This window comes from Sus scrofa, chromosome 15 (assembly GCF_000003025.6).
Source record: "Sus scrofa isolate TJ Tabasco breed Duroc chromosome 15, Sscrofa11.1, whole genome shotgun sequence".
Lineage (NCBI taxonomy): Eukaryota > Metazoa > Chordata > Mammalia > Artiodactyla > Suidae > Sus > Sus scrofa.
In genome coordinates this window covers 34,053,687-34,075,406 of record NC_010457.5, presented here as the reverse complement: position 1 = coordinate 34,075,406, position 21,720 = coordinate 34,053,687, and the positions used below count along the sequence as shown (strand labels likewise).

Below are 21,720 nucleotides of genomic sequence, written 5' to 3'. Positions count from 1 at the left end.
TTCTCTGAAGCTCACACACCCCCAGGCTTCTGACAGTTGCCTAACAGCCTGTTACAAAGGCATTATGTGATTTCCATGTGGACCTTGTTGGCAGGCATGGGCACAAGGGGGCGACCCTACCTACACAAGGCAGACTGTTGCCCTTGCTGGACTGGCTTGCGGAAAGACTTTAGAGGGGACTGAAAGATCTTTCAGATCATTAGCATAGGAGCTGCATGCACATCAGGTCTTTTTCAGTTGATCTCTTCCCAGTGATTAAAGATGGTGAACGTCAAACTAGTTGGAAAAGCAAGTTGTGGTTTCTTCTTAGGCCCCAGAAAAGAATGGAATAACTGGGGAAACACTCTAAAAAACAGTCTTCCTGAAATTTAATAGTTGCTGTCTCTCTTCCAGCCATTCAAGTACTGCATCAAATGGACCCAATTTGAACAACTGACAATTCAAAACAACTGGGTAAAATAATCCTGAAAGAAAACCACCACACATAGGAAAAATGATCATTTACTTTTTCAAGGTCTATTTTTGCAGTACAACAGCTGCAACCTCGTCAGATGACTGTTACACCAGCCACACTGTTCCTTGAAAGTTGACCAGGGTCAAAGGCTGCAATGGAAATGGCCACTAGATGGCACTATTTCCACACAAGGACCTGAACTTGGGCTCCTCAAGAAGCTGCAAAGGCACCATCTACAGAAATTACTTATCAAAGCTAGATGCATGATGGACAGATGGATGAATAGATGGAATGGTGTATAAATAAAACATATAATCATTATGAGCACTGAAGTGACTGCAGTGTTTTATGCAAATGCCAAACTTTATCAACAAGTCTTAGTATACCCAAGATGCTTTGGGCTACTGTTTTCTTGGATTCTTGCCTCTTTCATAGATTCTATTCAAAACTGCATCCACTGTGGTGAGTCCACCTGTGAGGTCTCTTACAGCTGGTATACCAGTTCTGAGAGGATCAAAAGTATCTCTCTCTAGTTGGATATGTTTCATGGAATTTCAGCATTCTTCTCTGAGAAAACAGCACACACAGTGCTTTTATTTTTTTATTTTAAATATCCTTGAAAATGTGTGTTCCAATGAGAGGGCCCTGGTGTCTTTGTTATCTCTGCACTCCCCAATTTTCTGTCTATGGATGCAGTTGGGACCACGGCTCTTGAAAAGTCACCTCTGGGCTGATATCTAAATTATCAGGACTGGCTCTCCTTTCTGACTCCTAGTGCCCCAGAGCACATTGACAATTGGAAAATCTAAGACAGGCTAAGGAAACTTTCATCTCTTAGGAACAAAAATGTTTAGCTAGATACATTTTTAAATTAATTCCTTAGATCTCAGGAATCTTATAGGAAATAAATTTGACAAGTGCTCTCATTTTTCAGATGAAGGAAAGTAAGTTCCAGATTAAACTGGTATGTTAAAGACATACAGCCAGAAAACGATCTTTTGAAGATGAATTCTAAATGGAGAAATCTTTTTCTTTGCCCTATTGACAGTGTCTGATCATAATATGAATCCATCAAATATTTAATGAAATAATTAACAAAAAAATCACATTTCAATAACCAAATACATGATACATACGCATTTTAAATAGATATGTATTCTTCACTGAGGATCAGGAATGACAATTTAAAACTTTAGCATTTCCCAGTTATGAAAAATATAAATGGTTTTCTCTTTGAAAATGTCACTTGGATTTTCATATGAAATTAAATTATATTTCTCATTACAGAATGAGTCCCAAATGTTGACTTAGTTATTAAATTATTGGTCTGTCACAATGATTGCACTACATATATACAGAAGCGTATCTTTACAGTTTTTAAATATACATACAAAAAGAACAAAAGAGGTTTGTGTGTGTGTATACTATTCAAAAACATGAGCCAGTGGCAAAGTTCATGATTTAAAACAACCTATTCCAGAGCAATAACTTAATTTTTTTTTTCTTTCTTCATCAAGGGCTATTTCATACTTTTTTTACCCAAAGTGCCTTAATGTTTAGGCTCCAGTGGTAGGTGTGCTTAATCATTTAGAATACACAATGGGGAGAGAAGATAGAGGAACAATACAAGCAGAATTGCAATGAGAATAATCAACATAAAATTGAGAAATCAACATCACATTTTAACCCAAATTACACATGCATTTCATCTCACAATTATTCCGCTTTTCTCACATTCAAAGACTGACGTGATGGCAAGGTGGTCTTGAGGAATTCGGGATTTGTTATAAAGCTATTTAAAATATTTTTATTACAAGGAGAAAAGTGCATTTGAAGAACTTCATTGTTTCCAATAGCTACTTTATATGGCAGAATCTACCTTTTTAATTTGTATTTCTTTTATTTCCTATTTAAAAGTGCCAAAAATGAAAAAAAAATGATGTTTATGAGGGTTTAAAAGTAGAATACACTGATTCACCATAAGCATATTTAAAAGTTGGAGACTTCAGAATTTATGAGTGACACACTGGCTAAGACTCTAAATATTCCTTTCTCAAGACAGAACATTACTGAGAAAGCAAATCAACTTTAGTCAGAAATCAGGCAAACAACAGCATCTGGCCAGGGTCCTGTCTGCTCTCAAGCAAGGCAACATATCACTCTTCAAAATCCCTACATTTATATTAAGATAAAGAGGATTAAAACATAAAATTCTATTGTTATGTTAGAGTGTCATATATCAAATCCATGAGTTTGGAAACAAAATGTTTATTATATTTTCAACTGCTTCTTACTATGTCTGAAAAAGTAGTAATGAATTCTTCAAAATTAATAATAGTAAAAATGTTTACTTTGTTCTTTTGGGGTTTTTTTCCCTACCTCAAAAAGGCTTAATTGATATTTTTAGAGGAAGAAATAACTATTAGTACAAAGTACCAACAAAATGAAGGTCAAAGGAACCATATGACACTGAGTAGAATTCTTTGACCTAAGGACATAAAGACACCTGCAAACACTTATTGACTGCCTACCATAATGCACGATTTAGGTGTCCTCTGTGTGTTCACTTACGTGGGTCAAGGATAGTATGGATGTCATAAAACAGTAGCAGGGGAGGTCAGGAGAAGGGCTCCTAATTTTCGGGAGTGGGATGCACAAGTCCATCACAGAGAGATGTGGAAAACAGAGGACACAGAGTGGATGATGGGTGGTGCCCAGTGTGAGGCGAGTGAAGCCCAGTTAAACTCAAGGACTGGCTGGAAGCCAAAGTGTGGCTGCCTCATGTTTTTCTTTTTAAGAGGCTCTTTGTTTTATCTTCTTCAGCTCCACATTTTTCTGTCTACCTTCTCACTAATGATTTAGGTACTAGTCATGATTCAAACAATTGCCATAACCTACAAATAATGGCCATCACCAATCTGGACACCGATCTTAAAAATAAGTATGGAACAGTTTTGTAACAATGTTCAGTCAAGTGGTTATTCTTTTCATGCAAACACTGTTTTGACGTTATCCAAAATTCAACATACTACAGGCGACAACACAGGCTATTTCCTACCACCTGTCTCCATTGCCTTGGATCCCCCAGGTGTATAACAGGTTATGGCTTGCACACTTCTTGTGCACCATTCTTTGCAGAATCTTACACGTGAGTGCAAAATCTTACCCCCCTCGAATAAAATATGGTAGACCATGGACATGGTTCTGCAGCTTGACATACAGGCCTTCCAAAATTTTAAAAGGCATTACAATGTGTGTAGCAGGGGTTAATGAATAAACATGAGGAAATCTTAAAGTGCTTTACATTTTGCCTTACTTCTAGAAATTTTACTTGAAAACCTCAGGTAAACTGTATAAATAATACAATTGTATAAATAATGCCTTTAATAAAACTCTGGCTTAACATGAGAATAGAAAATAGACCATATGGCTGTTTTAAAAATGACCCAACAGGTGTGAAGCTTCCTTTTTGTTAAAAAATGATTTTTTTTTTGGCTCTTATAGTATTTATTTATTTATTTTTATTTTATTTTATTTTATTTTTGTCTTTTTGTCATTTCTTGGGCCACTCCCGCGGCATATGGAGGTTCCCAGGCTAGGGGTCGAATCAGAGCTATAGCCACCGGCCTACACCAGAGCCACAGTAATGTGGGATCCGAGCGGCGTCTGAAACCTACACCACAGCTCATGGCAACACCGGATCCTTAACCCACTGAGCAAGGCCAGGGACCGAACCCACAACCTCATGGTTCCTAGCCGGATTCGTTAACCACTGCACCACGACGGGAACTCCTCTATTTATTTATTTATTTATTTATTTATTTATTTATTTATTTTTCCCCTCTGTACAGCATGGGGATCAAGTTATTCTTACATGTATACATTTTTCCCCAACCCTTTGTTCTGTTGCAATATGAGTATCTAGACATAGTTCTCAATGCTACTCAGCAGAATCTCCTTGTAAATCTATTCCAAGTTGTGTCTGATGAGCCCAAGCTCCTGATCCCTTCCACTCCCTCCCCCTCCCTCTAGGCAGCCACAAGTCTATTCTCCAAGTCCATGATTTTCTTTTCTGAGATGTTCATTAAATTCCAGTTATAAGTGATATCATATGGTATTTGTCTTTGTCTTTCTGGCTCATTTCACTCAGTGTGAGATTCTCTAGTTCCATCCATGTTGCTGCAAATGGCATTATGTTGTTCTTTTTTATGGCTGAGTAGTATTCCATTGTGTATATATACCACATCTTCTGAATCCAATCATCTGTTGATGGACATTTGGGTTGTTTCCATGTCTTGGCTATTGTGAATAGAGCTGCAATGAACATGCGGGTGCATGCGTCTCTTTTAAGTAGAGTTTTGTCTGGATATATGCCCAAGAGTGGGACTGTGGGGTCATATGGTTGTTCTATGAATAGATTTCTAAGGTATCTCCAAACTGTTCTCCATAGTGGCTGTACCAGTTTACATTCCCACCAACAGTGCAGGAGGGTTTCCTTTTCTCCACAGCCCCTCCAGCACTTGTTATTTGTGGACTTATTAATGATGGCCATTCTGACTGGTGTGAGGTGGTATCTCATGGACAGGGGAGGCAAGAACATAAAATGGGAAAAAGAAAGTGTATTCAGCAAGCATTGCTGGGAAACCTGGACAGCTGCATGCAAAACAATGAAACTAGAACACACCCTCACACCATGCACAAAAATAAACTCCAAATGGCTGAAAGACTTAAATATACGACAGGACACCATCAAACTCCTAGAAGAAAACATAGGCAAAACACTCTCTGACATCAACATGATGAATTTTTTCTCAGGTCAGTCTCCCAAAGCAATAGAAACTAGAGCAAAAATAAACCCATGGGACCTCATCAAACTGAAAAGCTTTTGCACAGCAAAGGAAACCAAAAGAAAACAAAAAGACAACTTACAGAATGGGAGAAAACAGTTTCAAATGATGCAACTGACAAGGGCTTAATCTCTAGAATATATAAACAACTTATACAACCCAACAGCAAAAAAGCCAATCACCCAATGGAAAAAATGGGCAAAAGACCTGAATAGACATTTCTCCAAGGAAGATATACAGATGGCCAGCAAACACATGAAAAAATGCTCAACATCATTGATTATAAGCGAAATGGACTTAAGTTTTCAACTCATTTGAGTAAATACAAGGAGTCTGATTGTTGGAGCGTAGGGTAGGGGTATATTCAGTTTTCCAAAACCATGAAACCATCTTCCAAAGTGGCTACAAAATTCTGCATTCCCACAATCAACAATGAGACTTGCTCTTGCTCCACATCCTGGCCAGCATTTGGTGTTGTCAGTGTTCCAGATTTTGTCCATTCTAACAGTATGCAGTGATATCTTGTTTTACTTTGAAAATATAGTTTTATTTTGCCTTTTACTAATTTATGTGTTATTATGCATTATATAGTCCATAATGTTTAAGTACCATTAGCTTAATATGGTATCTCTAAAATCTACCCAAGTCTCTTCTGTTTGACTTTCATTTCTATGTAATTTTCCATGGGATGAACATACTTGCATTTGTTTACCTGTTCTGCTGATGGGCATCTAGTTTGATCAATTTGGAGATGCCTGGCAGAGTGCAGCTGTGAGTTGTCCTATGTAAGTATTCAGGGGCACCTGAGCACCATGCATGGGTGTGCTTTACAGCCTTAGGCGATAACCTATATTTTTAGCTTTACTAGACAGCATCATTCTTTAGACTGATTTCGTTGTATAACCTAGTAGCCCACCAGCAGTATGTGAAATTCCCAAGTTTCATATGATCGCCAGCACTCAGGACATTAGAGTTTGATACACTTGCCAGGCTATCGTTCTAAAGTGAAGTTTCCCATTTACAATTTGCCATTTCAATTTGTCTTTTGTTAAGTGCCCGGGAAGGTCTCTTTTCCCTTTTTCTGATGGGTTGTTCTTTTAATTCATGTATTTTTCTAAAAATGAGCTCTTTGGTAGTTAATATATTGCAGATATCTTTCCCATGAAGTGGTTTGCCTCTTTTGGATTTCAATCCTTTTTTGTTACTATTTAAAGATTTATTTATTTTTTACTTTTTTGCAAATATTCCTCCAAGTATACACTATGTATTTTTACCTTAGTAGCACCTTTTGTTAAGTTTATTTTGTTTGTCTTTTTCATACTTAACCATTTTTCTCCTTTATGTTCTCATTCTCTTACATTCACCTATTCTTGAGTATGTATTCAGCTATTTATTTCATTAGTGCTTCAATATTATCAAATTTTAATTATCTGTTAGGGACAGTTCCTCCTACCTCCCAACTGTTCTTCCATCTCAGGACTGTTTTTGATATTTTTCCATTTTAATTTTCCATCTGATTTTAGCATCAGTTTGCCCTAATGGGATTTTGATTGAAATGTCTGTGAGCTTTTACTTTATTTTGGAATAAACATCTGTGATATTGAGTCGTCTCATCAATAAAACTATATTATATATTTTCGGATTCTTCTATAAAATGGTTTTGCACATATTCTGTTAGTCACCACTCTCTCCTGGGACTCACTATACATTTTACTAATATTGAGAAAGAACTCTATTTTTAAAGTCTATTTTCCAATTTTTTAATATTCATGCATAGAAACACTATTTTCTTGGCATGCTGATTCTGTGCAAAATGTTTATTTACTCTTGTCATAAAGATTATGAAGAGTTTTTTCTTTAGAGACATCAAAACAGATTATTGGAGGCCCTAGGACATTTTGATATCTGTCTTTCATTGTCTTTGAGCTATTTTACAACTCCCTGGAAAACAAATTATACTTGCCCATAGAAATGCAAATGATATTTTACCACTGGATATTGACTAGGTTTACATCTACAATGTAGGTTCATTTCAGCATTTCCAGTTTCATGTGTGTATGTGTGTGTCTATGTTTGTGTGTTGACTGAATTATAAGAATCAGCTGTAGCATGTTACTAGTTTTCTCTTTAATTATAAGTTAAGTGAATCCTTTGCCATACGTTCATTGTACGTTTGAGTTTCATGATCTGACTTAAAAATTACATTTTATCATTTTACAAGCTTGTGTTTAAATTCTCTATTGTATTTTTACTTGGATAATACTAACAATTTCCAAATAAAGACAGGTTATATAGGTCATTTCTCAGCATTTGCAGTTATGTTCATTAAGGTCATGCACACACAAAACCTGAGTACTAAAGAGCTGCTGGAGGGCAAACTGGGGCAGGATTCTGTCAACCTCTATTGTCACTATTTAATGTCTTTCAGCCATTCATTAACGTTCAGCTCAACAGCACTAACTCGAGTCTAAATGAGATCACCTGACAGGTGATTTCTTTGTAAGATCCACTGCCACCTTCTAGCATCAGAACACGTCACTTTACACACAGATTAATTTCAGCACAACACTCGGAGGACATTTTTAAGTGAGAAATCACTAACAAAAAGTACAGAATGTGGAAGAAAGTGACTCTAAGGAGACCACAGAAAGGACGCTTGTCTACAACCTGAGAGCTCAAACATGTAGGCATATGGAACTCCAGTGGCTCAATCATGATTTATTTTATCCACTCATGACCATGCACATTTGGCAAAATGTCTGTACAGTTTTAAGACTTGGAGGAGCAAGCTTTTTCCAGTCTATATTTTCTACTCCACAGACCACCAAGAAGCACTTTACAATTCTTGTCTTTATATAGCTGTAGCCCCTTAAACAACAGGCACACCTAGCCCTTCTCCCCACTGTGGGCCTCAGGACTCCAGCCCAACACCATGCAGTATCCTTTCAGGCCTGGGAACACAGGAAAAGTTTTGAACTTGGATTTCCCTCCTAGCTATGATGTTAGAATACCATTTTGGTTTCCAGGCTCAAAATCCGTACACTTGTGTTCTGTATTATCCAGCACTGTTGGCCATTTTTTGATGTGTATAAGAGAAAAGTAGAGACGTGATTCATCATAGTCTACCATCTCAGAAGGGTTACTCCCCTCTTGATCTGAAATAATACTAATCTCTCTTATAAGGATTCTAATTTGAAGCCCATGTAACTTCTGTGTATTCCCTCATGTAGACAATAAAGCTCTTTTACTTTGGAGACCTTCCTGTGCCTGAAAAAAGTCATCTCCTTTCCAACCCTTTGTTTTATGTTCCTTGGCATCTGTTCTCTCTTCGACCATTCTTCTTATGTTATCATTTCAGTCTCTTAAATCTTAGTCATTTGACTTACTATTGATCTGTTTGCATTTTAAATTGATGGTAATTGATTTGGCATAAGTTGTACAATTACTCCAAAAAAACAACTGGAATAGAGGAAATAGTATTTGCAAATACACTGAAACCCTCTCAGTAGCTTAAAAATATAACTGTTAGCCAGGTTAATATATAATAAGTTCACTTTGAAGTTACATCCTATAATAAATTTCATAAAATAAAGTTTATGTTGACACAAAAGTTATCATATTTCAAAGTTCTATCTTTAAAAGTTCATTTTTTGCTTCTGTAAAAACTGAATTTGATTTTCTGTTTATAATAAATATAGAATAGTAAAAGTGGTTAACTTTCTGTCAATTTCATACAATTTCCAATGTGATTCATCTCAAAGAAAAATATAATAAACACCTAATAAAATTTAATTGAAAACATTATTTCCTATCACCATGTGATAATTGCTAAATTAACTGGTATTACCACTGAAATAATTTTCTTCATTTTCTTTTTATTTTTTTATGGCTGATACTTGTTGGGACTTGACAATTTATAGGTCAGATTAAAATCTCAGGAATTTCTTGACAGAAATTCAATTTTAGTTGAAAATGGTTCAAACCAAGCTTATATATTATTGGAGCAATAAAGTTAGGTCTTAAAACTTCTGTGACCTCCAAAATGACTTATGCCAACATATGAATTATAAATAATAGTGTTTGGGGGAAAGCATTTATAAATCACACATTGGAATAGGTTTAATAAAGTCCCATTCACATGTACAGTTATTGTGAGAGAAGAAATTTTGTATTTTTCACAGAGATGAATATATACTTGAGAAAAATCATTTCAAGTTAGGATCTGTTAATGGTTCACAGAGACACAGAAAGCAAGGAAAACAGAATGTCCAGGGGCTCCATTTCCACCAGGAAATAGGACAGAGTCACCTGAGCATCAGACACGGCAGACACAGATCCTCCTACCCACACCAAGGATCCTACAGCTAGGCTTACTGTCAGTTGTGTCAGGCTGAGTGCCTGTCTCAGGATCTAAAGCACATGAATAGCTGAGACTCTCTTCTATTTTTTGTTTGTTTCCAAGTCTGCTCCTTCAAGTCTGAGAAACAGCTTATTTCCCCTCTACATCTCATATAATTAAAAAATTTTTTTCTACATCTGTTTTTTTCCGCAAAAGTCCACCTTTCAGCCATTCATCTTTTCTAGTCCTTCCAACATGGCATCACGAACCTAAATTAAATCTCCTCTTTTGGAAAACTAGAGTGGTCTTCTTTATTCTGGCTGGATGCCTGATACCATCAACTGTCACTGAAACGGCCTCAGGGAACAGGATTCTGGCACAGCAGTGCTTGTTGTTTGAACCTGCATAGCAGTGGAAGGTGTGACATAGAGTAAACCCTGGGAGGCGCAGCCTCTTTGTGGCCACTTGGGTGAGACGACCTGTTGAAGGCATTGGGAGGCCAGAAGAATAGTGGTGTTTCTAACTTCCAGGACTGCAAGGTGAAGCTTTTCATCCTGCCGCTCCAGACAACTATGGACAGAACACGAGAAACATAGCTCCCAGCCCAAGGAACCACCAGAACCACAGAGTTTCCTTTTTTACTTTTTAGAGTGATAGGAAGACTTGCACAAAAACAAGACTTCAATCTAAGAGTGTGTTTTGCAGAATTGTGTGAAATGTCTCAAGTGGGTCATACAAAAATTATGCCATTGTTTGAGAAGTGAGGGGCCACCACACTTCAGATTGAAGCTATTGAGTAAACACAGTGCTCCTTAGACCCAAGTCCTGAAATTCCTCCTGAATCTGCCTCACTAGCAAAAGTAGTCTTCTTCTGCATCCATCCTTGATGGAAGACCCCATGATAAGCTTCCTGAAGTCATTAGATAGGACACTTGGGCAATCAGTACAGAACTCATCCCAGAGGGTTCCATGCCAAGAGGGTATGGACAGATCTCTTGGGATGGGCATTTTTGTCTCACTCCTGTGAATATTCACCAAAGGTCCCCACACAGAGGAAGCTCTCAGAGTCAGAAGAACAAGAGGACCCAATAACAAGAGGGTTAGTTGGCCTCTTAGAAATTACTTTGCTTTTATTTGCTTTTTGCTGGTTTTATCTTGTTGTGGTAGGAAGGTTTTGCTAGCATAAAAAGAACTGAGGAGATTTCCATAATCCCTTGCATCTGAAATAGCAGGCACAGTAACCCAATTGTGAGTTATAATTCAGTAATAAATTAATCTTCTTTTTAATGATATACCTTTAATCACCTTTCTAGTATTTTCAATAGTACTTCCAGTGATACATTTAGATTTCCTTTTAAGTCTAGAGTCAATTTTGGTAATATATAACCTGTGTAGAAAATTATGCAATTTGTCCAAGCTTCCAAATTAAATGATGTAATACAGCTGCATATAACATTAGTCTACAATATTTAATCTCTTCTATATCTGGGTTATATTATAATTACATTTTCCTCATTCCTAATTATATTTTCTGTTGTTTTACATTATCTTGTCAGTGTTCAATACATTCTCTGTTTTGGTTTATTTTATTTTTTAAAGAATCGGGTTTTATATTTATTTATTAATTATACATTTTGCTTCCTACTGTATTTTCTTATTGATTTTATTTTTCTATTTCTCTTTGATTTATTCTGGTAATCACTGTTCTAATATCATATGATGAGAGGAAAAATTTATTCTTAACAAATCACTAAAGTCTGACCATTGTTTTAGTGAGAGGTATTCTGTTATTATTCATTGAATTCTGTAAAATTTATAATTGCAGCTTGAATTTTTAAAAATTTGATCCAAGGATATTTAGGAGAGCCTTTCTTAAATTAATGGTTCCTAAAGATTTATTTACAATTTTCCAAGGATATTTAAGAGAGCCTTTGTTAACTTAATGGTAGCTAAATATTTATTTACAATTTTCATTAACATATTTATATTTTTATCTTAGAGTAATTTGTACTCTAACCCCCTAACATTTCAAAAGTTTACTTTGCCAGCATTTGAAGTTCTTCATACATACATAATTATTTTCATTATTTGTAGGATGTATCATTTTGCATACATTTACTAAGCCAAATGTGTTCATTTTATGTTTCAGTTTCAATATTCTTGCTGATTTGGGGTTTATTATTTATTAGATATATCTACTAGATGCTAAAAGAGATGTATCATTATAATCTAATAAAATAATAAATTATAAAATTCCCTTAGAATTTACTATGTTTGCTTTATAAATTAGGAGGCTATTTTCTTTGATCTAAAAAGGTTAGTTTCCTCTATCATCTTCACCGTGGCATTTAACATCATATGAAATTGCTGTATAGGTTTGTCTTTAACTGATTTTAGGGAAAGAATTTTAATTTTAAATTTCACCTTATATTTCCACTCCCACTTTTTCTTTGTTTGGATTTAATCAATCTCTATCATCTTTGAAAAAAACTGGAGGCAAAGAATGATAATTTAGAAGAAATGTTGAACAAAGAAACAGAATATTTGAAAATCAAACAAGCAGAGATCCAAAATACAATAACAAAAATAAAAAATTCACTGGAAGGAATCAATTGCAGGTTATAGGAGGCAGAAGAACAAATAATCATGATGGAAGAAGGACTGGTGGAAATCACTGACATGGAAAAGAATAAGGAAAAAAGAATGAAAAGAAATGAGGATAGTCTAAGAGAACTCTGGGACAAACTTAAATGCACCAACATTCTCATTATAGGGGTTCCAGAAGGCGAAGAGAGAGATAAACGGCTGGAGAAAATATTTCTGGAGATAAATAGCTGAAAACTTCCCTAACATGGGAAAAGAATCATTCACTCAAATCCAGGAAGCACAACAAGCACCATATAAAATAAACCCAAGGAGGAACATCCTGAGGTACATATTAATCAAATGAAACTGATGAAAGAAATTAAAGATGACACAAACAGATAGAAAGATAAACCATATTCTTGGATTTGAAGAAACGATATTTTTAAAATGAGTATACTACCTGTCAATCTACTGATTCAGTGCAATTCATATCATATTTGCAATGACATTTTTCACAGAAGTAGATCAAAAATTTTTAAATTTGTATAGAAACACAAAGACCCCAAATAGCCAGAGCAATCCTGAGGAAGAAAAGTGGAGCTGGAGAATTAGGCTCCCTGACTTCAGACGATATTACAAATCTACAGTCATCAAAAGAATATGGTACTGGCACAAAACAGAAATATACATCAATGGAATAGGATAGAAAGCCCAGAAATAAACCCAAGCACCTATGGTCAACTAATCTATGACAAAGAATGTAAAAATAGTAATGGAGAAAAGAGAGTCTCTTCAATAAGTGGTGCTGGGGAAGCTGGACAGCTACATGTAAAAGAATGAAACTAGAACCTAATAGCATACACAAAAATAAACTCACAATGGACTAAAGACCTAAATATAAGACCCAATACTATAAAACTCTTAGGGGAAAACTTAGGCCGAACACTCTCTGACATAAACTGCAGCAATATCTTCCCAGATCCACCTCCTAGAATGATGAAAATAAAAACAAAAACAAACAAATGTGACCTAATTAAACTTAAAAGCTTTTGCACAGCAAATTACAAATAAAACGAAAAGACAATCCACAGAATGGGAGGAAATATTTGCAAATGAAGCAACTGACAAGGGATTAATCTCCAAAATACAGGGAGTGCCTGTCATGGCTCAGTGGTAATGAACCTGACTAGTATCCATGAGAATGAAGGTTCAATCCCTGCCTTGCTCAGTGAGATAAGGATCCAGCATTGCTCTGAGTTATGGCATAGGTCACAGACACAGCTCAGGTCCCATGTCACTGTGGCTGTGGTGTAGGCCAGCAGCTACAGCTCCAATTTGACCCCTAGCCTGAGAACTTCCATATTCCATAGGTGTGGCCCCAAAAAGACAAAAAAACAATAAAAAAACCTCCAAAATATACAAATACCTCCTGCAAGCCAATATCAAAAAAACAATCCAATCAAAAAATGGGCAGAAGATCTAAATAGATATTTCTCCAAAGAAGACATACAAATGGCAAAACAAAACAAAAAACAACAAAACATGAAAAGATGCTCAACATCAGTAATTATTAGAGGAATGCAAATCAAAACTATTATGAAGTACCACCTTACACCAGCCAGAATGGCCATTAACAAAAAGTCTATAAATAATAAACACTGGAGAGGGTATAGAGAAAAGGAAACACTCTTACACTGTTGGTAGGAATGTACATTGGTGTACACTGGTACAACTACCATGGAAAACAGTATCGAGCTTCCTCAAAAAACCAAAAAGAGAACTACCTTACAATCCAGCAATCCCACTCCCGGGCATCTATCCAGAGGAAACCGAATTGAAAAAGATACATGTACCCCAGTGTTCACTGCAGCACTATTTACAACAGCCAAGACTTGTAAGCAACCTAAATGTCCATCAACAGAGTGGATAAAGAAGATGTAGTACATATATACAATGAAATATTACTCAGCCATAAAAAGAATGAAATAATGTCATTTGCAGAAACATGGATGGACTCAGAAACTATCATACTAAGTGAAGTTAGTGAAAGCCAACCACCATATAACATCACTTTTATGTGCAATCTTTTAAAAAAGGATATGAATGAACATATTTGAGGAACAAAAATAGACTCACAGACTTTGAAAAACTTATGATTTAACAAAGGGGACAGGTTGGGGGGTGGGAGGGATGGACGAGGGGTTTGGGACTGGCATATGCACACTGACGTATGTGGAATGATTGTCCAATGAGGACCTGCTGTATAGAACAGGGAACTCTACCCAGTATTCTGTGACAATCTATGTGGGAAAAGAATCTGAAAGAGAATGGATATGTGTATATGTATGACTGAGTCACAGAAGAAATTATCACAACACGGTAAATCAATTATACTTCAGTACAACTTCAAAAAAAGGAAGTAGATATTGACTTTGTGCAGTTCCACTAAGGGAATCAGTTATCAAAAGCTCAGCCATCCTAAATGGACTTTGCTGGTTGGGATTTGGGGGGAATATACACCATGAAATTAATATATTCTTTAACTTTCATTTTTCTACACTTAACCAGGTATCCTCATTGGATGAAATGAACTCAAGGTAAGAAATTCTTGTTGATTTTGACCAAGAATACTTCAGAAAAAAAAAAAAAATAAAGACTCTGTCTAGAAGGGTAAATAAAAGATATCAGCCATAATTAAAAAGATGAAAAAAGTCAGAAAGAGCAAAGCTTTCATTTTTTGCATCCTTTTTACATTCCTAAGCTAACAGCGATTAGCTGTAGCTTCCGTATTACATTCCTAAGGATTCAATCATATATCAATTGCAGCTCCCTTTGTATTCACAATAATACCATCAGTTAACTACAATTTTTTTTTCTATTCCTAAGGATAAGATAATAAATTGGATGCAGCCCCCCATTGCATTCCTAAGAACATCATCTGCAATTGTCTGTAACTTTCCTTTGCATTCCTACGGGTACCATCATAAGTTACTTGCAACTTATACCATTCACGATACTAACAACACCATCATCAGTAGGCTTCATCTTCATTTTACATTCCCAAGAATACCATCCTCAATTAGCTGAGGCTTCCCAGTTACATTCTAAATAACACCATCAACTGGCCACAACACCTTTTGATTCTCACAGATAACATTCTCAATTAGCTGCTATTTTCCCATTTATATTCCTAAAAATACCACCAATTGGTCACAGCTAACCACGTGCATTTCCTAAGGTGACAGCAAGTAGCTGAAGCTTCTATTTACATTTGAAAGAATACCAACCTCAATTGGCTGCAGCTTCCTTTTTATATTCTTATGTATTTCTCAATCAATTGGTCACAGCTTCCTCTTTATAATCCCTAGAAGGACATCATCAATTGGATGCAGCTTCCCATCTTCATTGCAAAGAATATATCATTAATTGGCCAAAACTTTCTCTTTGGATTTCCACCGATAGCATAATCAATTAGCTGCAGCATCCAATTTACATTCCTAAGTTAAGACACAGCTTCTCCTCTGCATTCCCACTGATACTATATCAATTGGCTGCAGCTTCCACTTAAAATTCTAGGGATACCATATCAAAGGCTACAACCTGTCATAAGCATTCCCTTGATGACATTCTCACTAGCTGCAGCTTCCACCTACATTCCTAAGGACACCATCATCAATGGGCCACAGTTTCCCTTTGTTTTGCCAATGATACCATTACCAATTAGCTGCAGCATCTCATTTACATTCCTAAGGATACCTTCATCAATTGGCTACAGCTGATTCCCCATGATATGTTCATCAGTCAGCTGCAGTTTCTCATTTTCATTCCTAAGTATACCATCATAAATTGGCCACACTAGCCTGTTCATTTCCTAAGATGACATCAACTAGCTGCAGACTCCCACATAAATTCCTAACGATACCAGCATCAGTAGGCCACACTTTCTTTCTGCATTCCTTTGATGGTATCACCGATAGTGTAGCTTCCCATTTATATCCCTAAGGATGCCATCAATTTATCACAGCATCCCCTTTTGAACCCCAATGATATCATCAATTGCCTGCAGTTTCTCATTTTCATTCCTAAGGATGACATTATCATTTAGCTGTAGATTCCCATTTACGTTGCCTTTTCATTCTCAATGATACTAAAATCAATAGCTACAGGTTCCTGTTTAAATTTCTAAGGAGATATCTTCAATTGACCAGAGGTTTCTCTTAGAATTCTCAATGATACTATCATCAATTACTTGCAGCTTCCATTTACATTTCTAAGGCTACATCATCAATTGTCCATAGCTCTCTATTTGCTTCCTCAATGATGCACTGTCAGTTAGCTGTAGCTCCCATTTACATTCCCAGGGATATGTAACATCCATTCCCAGGGACAGGTAACATCCTTGCCTTCTGTATTCCCTATGATGGTACCATCACTTAACTTCATTTTCCAAGTTATTCTCCCAGAGAGACCACCCATTGACCACAGCTTCCCTTTGCATTCAGAATGAAACCATCATCAATTAGCTGCAGCTCCCCATCTACATTCCCAAGGATATCATAACCAATAGGCTGCAGCTTCCAGTTACATAACTAAGGAGACCATCATCAACTGGCCACAGCATCCTCTTTATATTCCCAGTGATAACCATCAATTGGTTCCAGCTTTCCTTTAACATTCCTAAGGGATAACATCATCTACTAGATTCTGCCTCCTTTTGCATTTCCAAGCTAATCTTCATAAATTGACTGTGGCTTCCTATGTACATACCCAAGCACATCATCACCAATTGGCTACAAGTTACCTCTGGCATTTCAAAGGACACCATCATAGCAGGTTGTTTCTCCTCTTTTTCATTCCTACGGGGACCATTATCCATTAGTTGCAGCTTCCCTTCTGCATTTTTAGGAATATTATCATAAATAGCTGCTGCTTCCATATATATTCCTAAGGATACCACCATCGATTGGTGCAGTTTCCCTCTTACCATTCCTAAGGATATAGTTTTATATTTCTTAGGAGCCCATCATTAGTTTGATAGGTAGCTCCTCACAGGTCACGACAGTAAAACTGCCATCCTACCTTTATTATTTGCTATGGTAGCATGCCTACATCTTCCCTGGATGGGAGGCCTGGTACTCTTCCTCTCCCTGTCTGCAGAGCCATCCTGCCTACTGAAATCCAGGAGACTCTTGCAAGGATCATTTCCCCCATCCTCCTCACCAGCCTCAGATTTCTGATACTTCTCTGCTTTTTTAATTATCTTGTGGTTTCCTGCACCAATGACTGGTGGTGAAAGAAGTGACCACTATACTGTCCTTGAGAGGTCATGAGAGGTGCCAGGTGGGTATTGAACATGATGATCCATTACAACATTTCTCTCTTTTTAAGTCTTTAAATCCCTTTCTCTGTCTCATATCAGGGGTGTTGTAATAACGTATAGGCCACAAAGTAGACCTGAATTTAATCAATTACCAGCCACTCTTTGGATCTTTCAGCTATTGAAGCTAATGTGTTGACTCAAAAATTGCGATAAGGGAGTTCCCATTGTGGTGCAGAGGAAACGAATTTGACGAGGAACTATGAGGTTACAGGTTCGATCCCTGGCCTCACTAAGTGGGTTAAGGATCCGGTGTTGCCATGAGGTGGAGTGTAGGTTGCAGACATGGCTCAGATCTGGCATTGCTGTGGCTCTGGTGTAGGCCGGTGGCTACAGCTCCGATTAGACCCCTAGCCTGGGAACCTCCATATGCCGCAGGGGTGGCCCTAAAAGGACAAAAAGACAAAAAAAGTTCTGATAAGTTTATTTAAGTTGATACATTTGTCCAGCTAAATACGACATACACTTATACCTCATCAGACACCCTTAGCATTGTCACGTATCTCTGGCTTTCTGCCTCACTTTCAACATCTTAATCCCTCTGAGATTGTGTCACAGGAGAAAGTTGCATCCATAATCCAGCTGACAGGGAATTTGATGGAATTTAATTTCTATACATCATACTAATTCAACATAGAGTACCCCACAGACAGCAGTGCACTGGGCAGGGTGCCAAAACAGAAACAGCTAGCACAGATGTAATATCCATAATTTAGCACTTCAAATAGGGTGCCCTCCCTAGGAACGGATGCTTGACAACTGCGATCAATCTCACAGTTCAGTGAATAGTTTAGGTGTTTTACATGATATCTTATAAGCACAAATCAAAAATTTTCCATTTATCTTATAAATCACAGGACAGGGTCTCCTCATACTGTCTTTATGCTCTTTGATCCTTATGCAAGAAAAGTAGATTTATCTAGGAGTGCAGTATTTGTACCTACTGATACAGGTCATTTTTCAGGCTCTGAGCTTGGTACCCAGAGTACAGAGATTCACAGATGGATGAGGACACAGCGCTCATGGTGGTCACTATGATGCACACCTTTTCACAGGTAACAGAGGACATTAGGAAGAAAATACCAGCTCATGGCTTAGATTTGGAATTTGAAGGACTTGAAACTTGAAAGCACACAGTTTCCTGCTCCCCAGTTAAATAATTATGAGGCTTGGAATAATTTCCTGCCTCTGTTAGTATAATTTCCTGTATCTTTGGTAAAACAAAACAAAACAAAACCTGCTGAGGCCAATCAAAATTAACTTAGCTGCTTTCTTCACAAAATATTTCATCTAGGAGAGTAAGACGGCATAAAAACCACACACAAAGCAGCTGCAGAGAGAGCTTGCTCATGAGGCCTGGCCCTGGAATGGCTGGGGGTGGGTCTGATAGGAGAAAAATCTGTATCTGAAGTTTCTCAGGATGTTAAATTGGAGGAACTTGATGTCTGAGTATACGTTTAGGATGAGGATGGCAGCCACTTGTATTTTACATGCCATGCTCAGTTAAATGCAATGCACCCTCCTAGTGCAAGAGCAGAGGACCGCTCCTGGAGCCCTGTCCACAATTCATACCTCAGGTGGATTAGGCTCTGATGAAGCAAGTGCTGGTCTCAGTTTTTATTTCTCCTGGATTTCTAGCTTAGACATGCTATATTTATCACAGGATTTTTATCTACCTGAAAAATAATGGCACCTTTTTCTTTTAATCAAGGATTCTGAATGCCTCACATGGCATTAGAGAAAAACAGCATTGATAAATACTATTCCCGAGTTCAATTTCTTATAAAACGGTTGTTTTTCTCTGCAAGTTTAAGTTGTGCAATTTAAGAATCACTTTAAACCACTTTAAAACATTTTATCTCATCAAACTCCTCCACAACTGACTCATATGCTCACACATGCTCCCCCCATCATACCTGCTATTGTCATCAAGCCAGGATTTCTTAGGATTGTTAACACTGCGTACAGTCGATGGAAGGTACCTCCTGGGCCTTCTCCCTTCCCTTCTGCTAAGCTGGGCTGAAATACTTGAGAACAGTCTTCATACAGTTTTCCGATGGGATTTTCTTCTTGTAATTTACCACACATGTGAATCTCTAAAAAGAAGACAAGAGATTCACATGAACTGATATTACTTATGAAAAAAGTAAAATGGAAACAGAACTTGCAATACTTGGAGACATAAATTCTGTACAGTTTTTTTTTTTTTTTTTTTTGTCTTTTGTCTTTTTAGGGCTGTACCCTCACATATGGAGGTACCCAGGCTAGGGGTCTAATCAGAGCTGTAGCCTATGCCAGAGCCACAGCAACGCCAGATCTGAGCTGCATCTGCAACCTACAGCACAGCTCACGGCAACGCCAGATCCTTAACCCACTGAGCAAGGCCAGGGATCAAACCCGCAACCTCATGTTTCTCAGTCAGATTTGTTTCCACTTCGTCAAGACAGGAACTCCAGTTTTGCTCATTTTGATGCTAATTAAATTTGGTGTTTGCCTAAAAGAAAGACTGAACTTGTTCATATGACTCATAGACTTTGTTTTCTATATGGATTGTAAAATTGCAATGACAGGATTCCCACAGATGGCAATGATGTCCCACAAGCCAATTCATTCAGGTGTCTATTATAAATAATGGACACTAATTAAAGATACATGCTTTCTCTACTGAAACTGTGATTATTTAAAAATACACAGAAAACCAATTATTTTAAGATATCTATAAGTTGAGAAGTTTCCGTAATAATCATTAATTTGGGCACTATGCATCACACACACACACACACACACACACACATACACACACACATACACTAAGGATTTTTAACACTTTGCATTTAAATAAAGATCAAAAATAATATATGTAAAACATGTTCCAGTGCCTGGTACATTTTAAGGACTTAATATAGGTTTGATGTTTTTAACAGGATAATGGATGCTATCATTTAATTTTCACAAGAACCCTGTGAAATAAGACTTTTAATGCCTCTCTTTTCCAGAAGGAGGAACTGAGCCAAGTGTTCTGTTGGATGACATGGAAATGGGGTAGAAGCCATCTACAGGGCAGGTGGCTTTTCGTGCTACTGTCCTCCCTCCCTCCCTCCATCACTGGGAGTGGAGCTGGAGCGAGGATAATGCAGTCACCTGTCTTTTCATCTCTTCATTCCCCACCTCCCCTCCCCATCTGGAAAGGTGTAAGCTGACAGATGCAGTCATGGCACTCAGGCTGCTACAGGCAAATGCTTCTCTCTGCCTAGGGCATATCCTCTAAGGCACCACAGGATAGGTTTGCTTTCCTTCTTTGTTTTTCTGTGTTTGGCCTTTTTCTCTCTTGCCCCCTCCTCCTCATTTATTTCTCAGTTCCTGGAGCTCAGTACTTAGTAAAGACTTCACTTAACAAAAACAACTAAATTGGATTTGCATCCACACTGTCCTCAGGCTAGCAATTCCAACTCCATGTGGTCCTTCAGGACCACAGGGCCACATTTCTCCTAGAAGAGCCCCACAGGTCACAAAGAGTTACACTTGGGCTCTGCAGGGTAAGCCAGGAAGGAACAATGTCGATAGAATGTGTCAAGTCTTTTGGCCACAAGAACCTAACCCTGGTCCTAAGACTGAATAAGGCTCTAACATCCACAGCAATATCAATACTACAGAAAACCAGAGAGGGACAGAGGAAGAGGGAAAAATGCCTTTTTACAGAAGAATGCCAGCAAATAGACAAGGAATAAAATAATTAGAAAGACCACCATTTTGCAACCACCACTGCAATTGATTCTTTTAAGGATTGTCTACTGATGTCAAAATCACTCACTGAAAGAATGCCTGCTGGAGACTGGACTATTTGCATAATATCGACACATCACAGGACAGATTAATTATTAACTATAAGTGGGAAGGGCACCTTTTCAGTAGATCAATTTGGTGAAGACACTTTAATAACTTAGCCATCCAGAGGGACAAACTGACCATATATGTCTCCTGATAAGACTCACTGGGAAGGAGACCAAACACTATCTGTCTGGTTCTATTTCTAAAATGTTCCTCAGGACTTAATCATGAGGAAATAATCAGATAAAACAATGATGTGTAAAAATTATAAAAGACAAAATTTCCTGGT

General features: G+C 37.3%; 1 protein-coding gene across 3 annotated transcripts in view; it reads right to left on the bottom strand.

Moving 5' to 3' along the window:
- Positions 1-21,720, bottom strand: part of LOC106506202 — a 335,514-nt gene that overhangs the window by 286,181 nt on the left and 27,613 nt on the right. For all 3 annotated transcript variants that reach the window (XM_021075827.1, XM_021075828.1, XM_021075829.1), the window contains exon 2: positions 19,520-19,699. In XM_021075827.1, coding sequence (XP_020931486.1) covers positions 19,520-19,691 — 172 coding nt within the window. In that variant the 5' untranslated portion in view covers positions 19,692-19,699. The remainder of the gene's footprint in view (positions 1-19,519; positions 19,700-21,720) is intronic.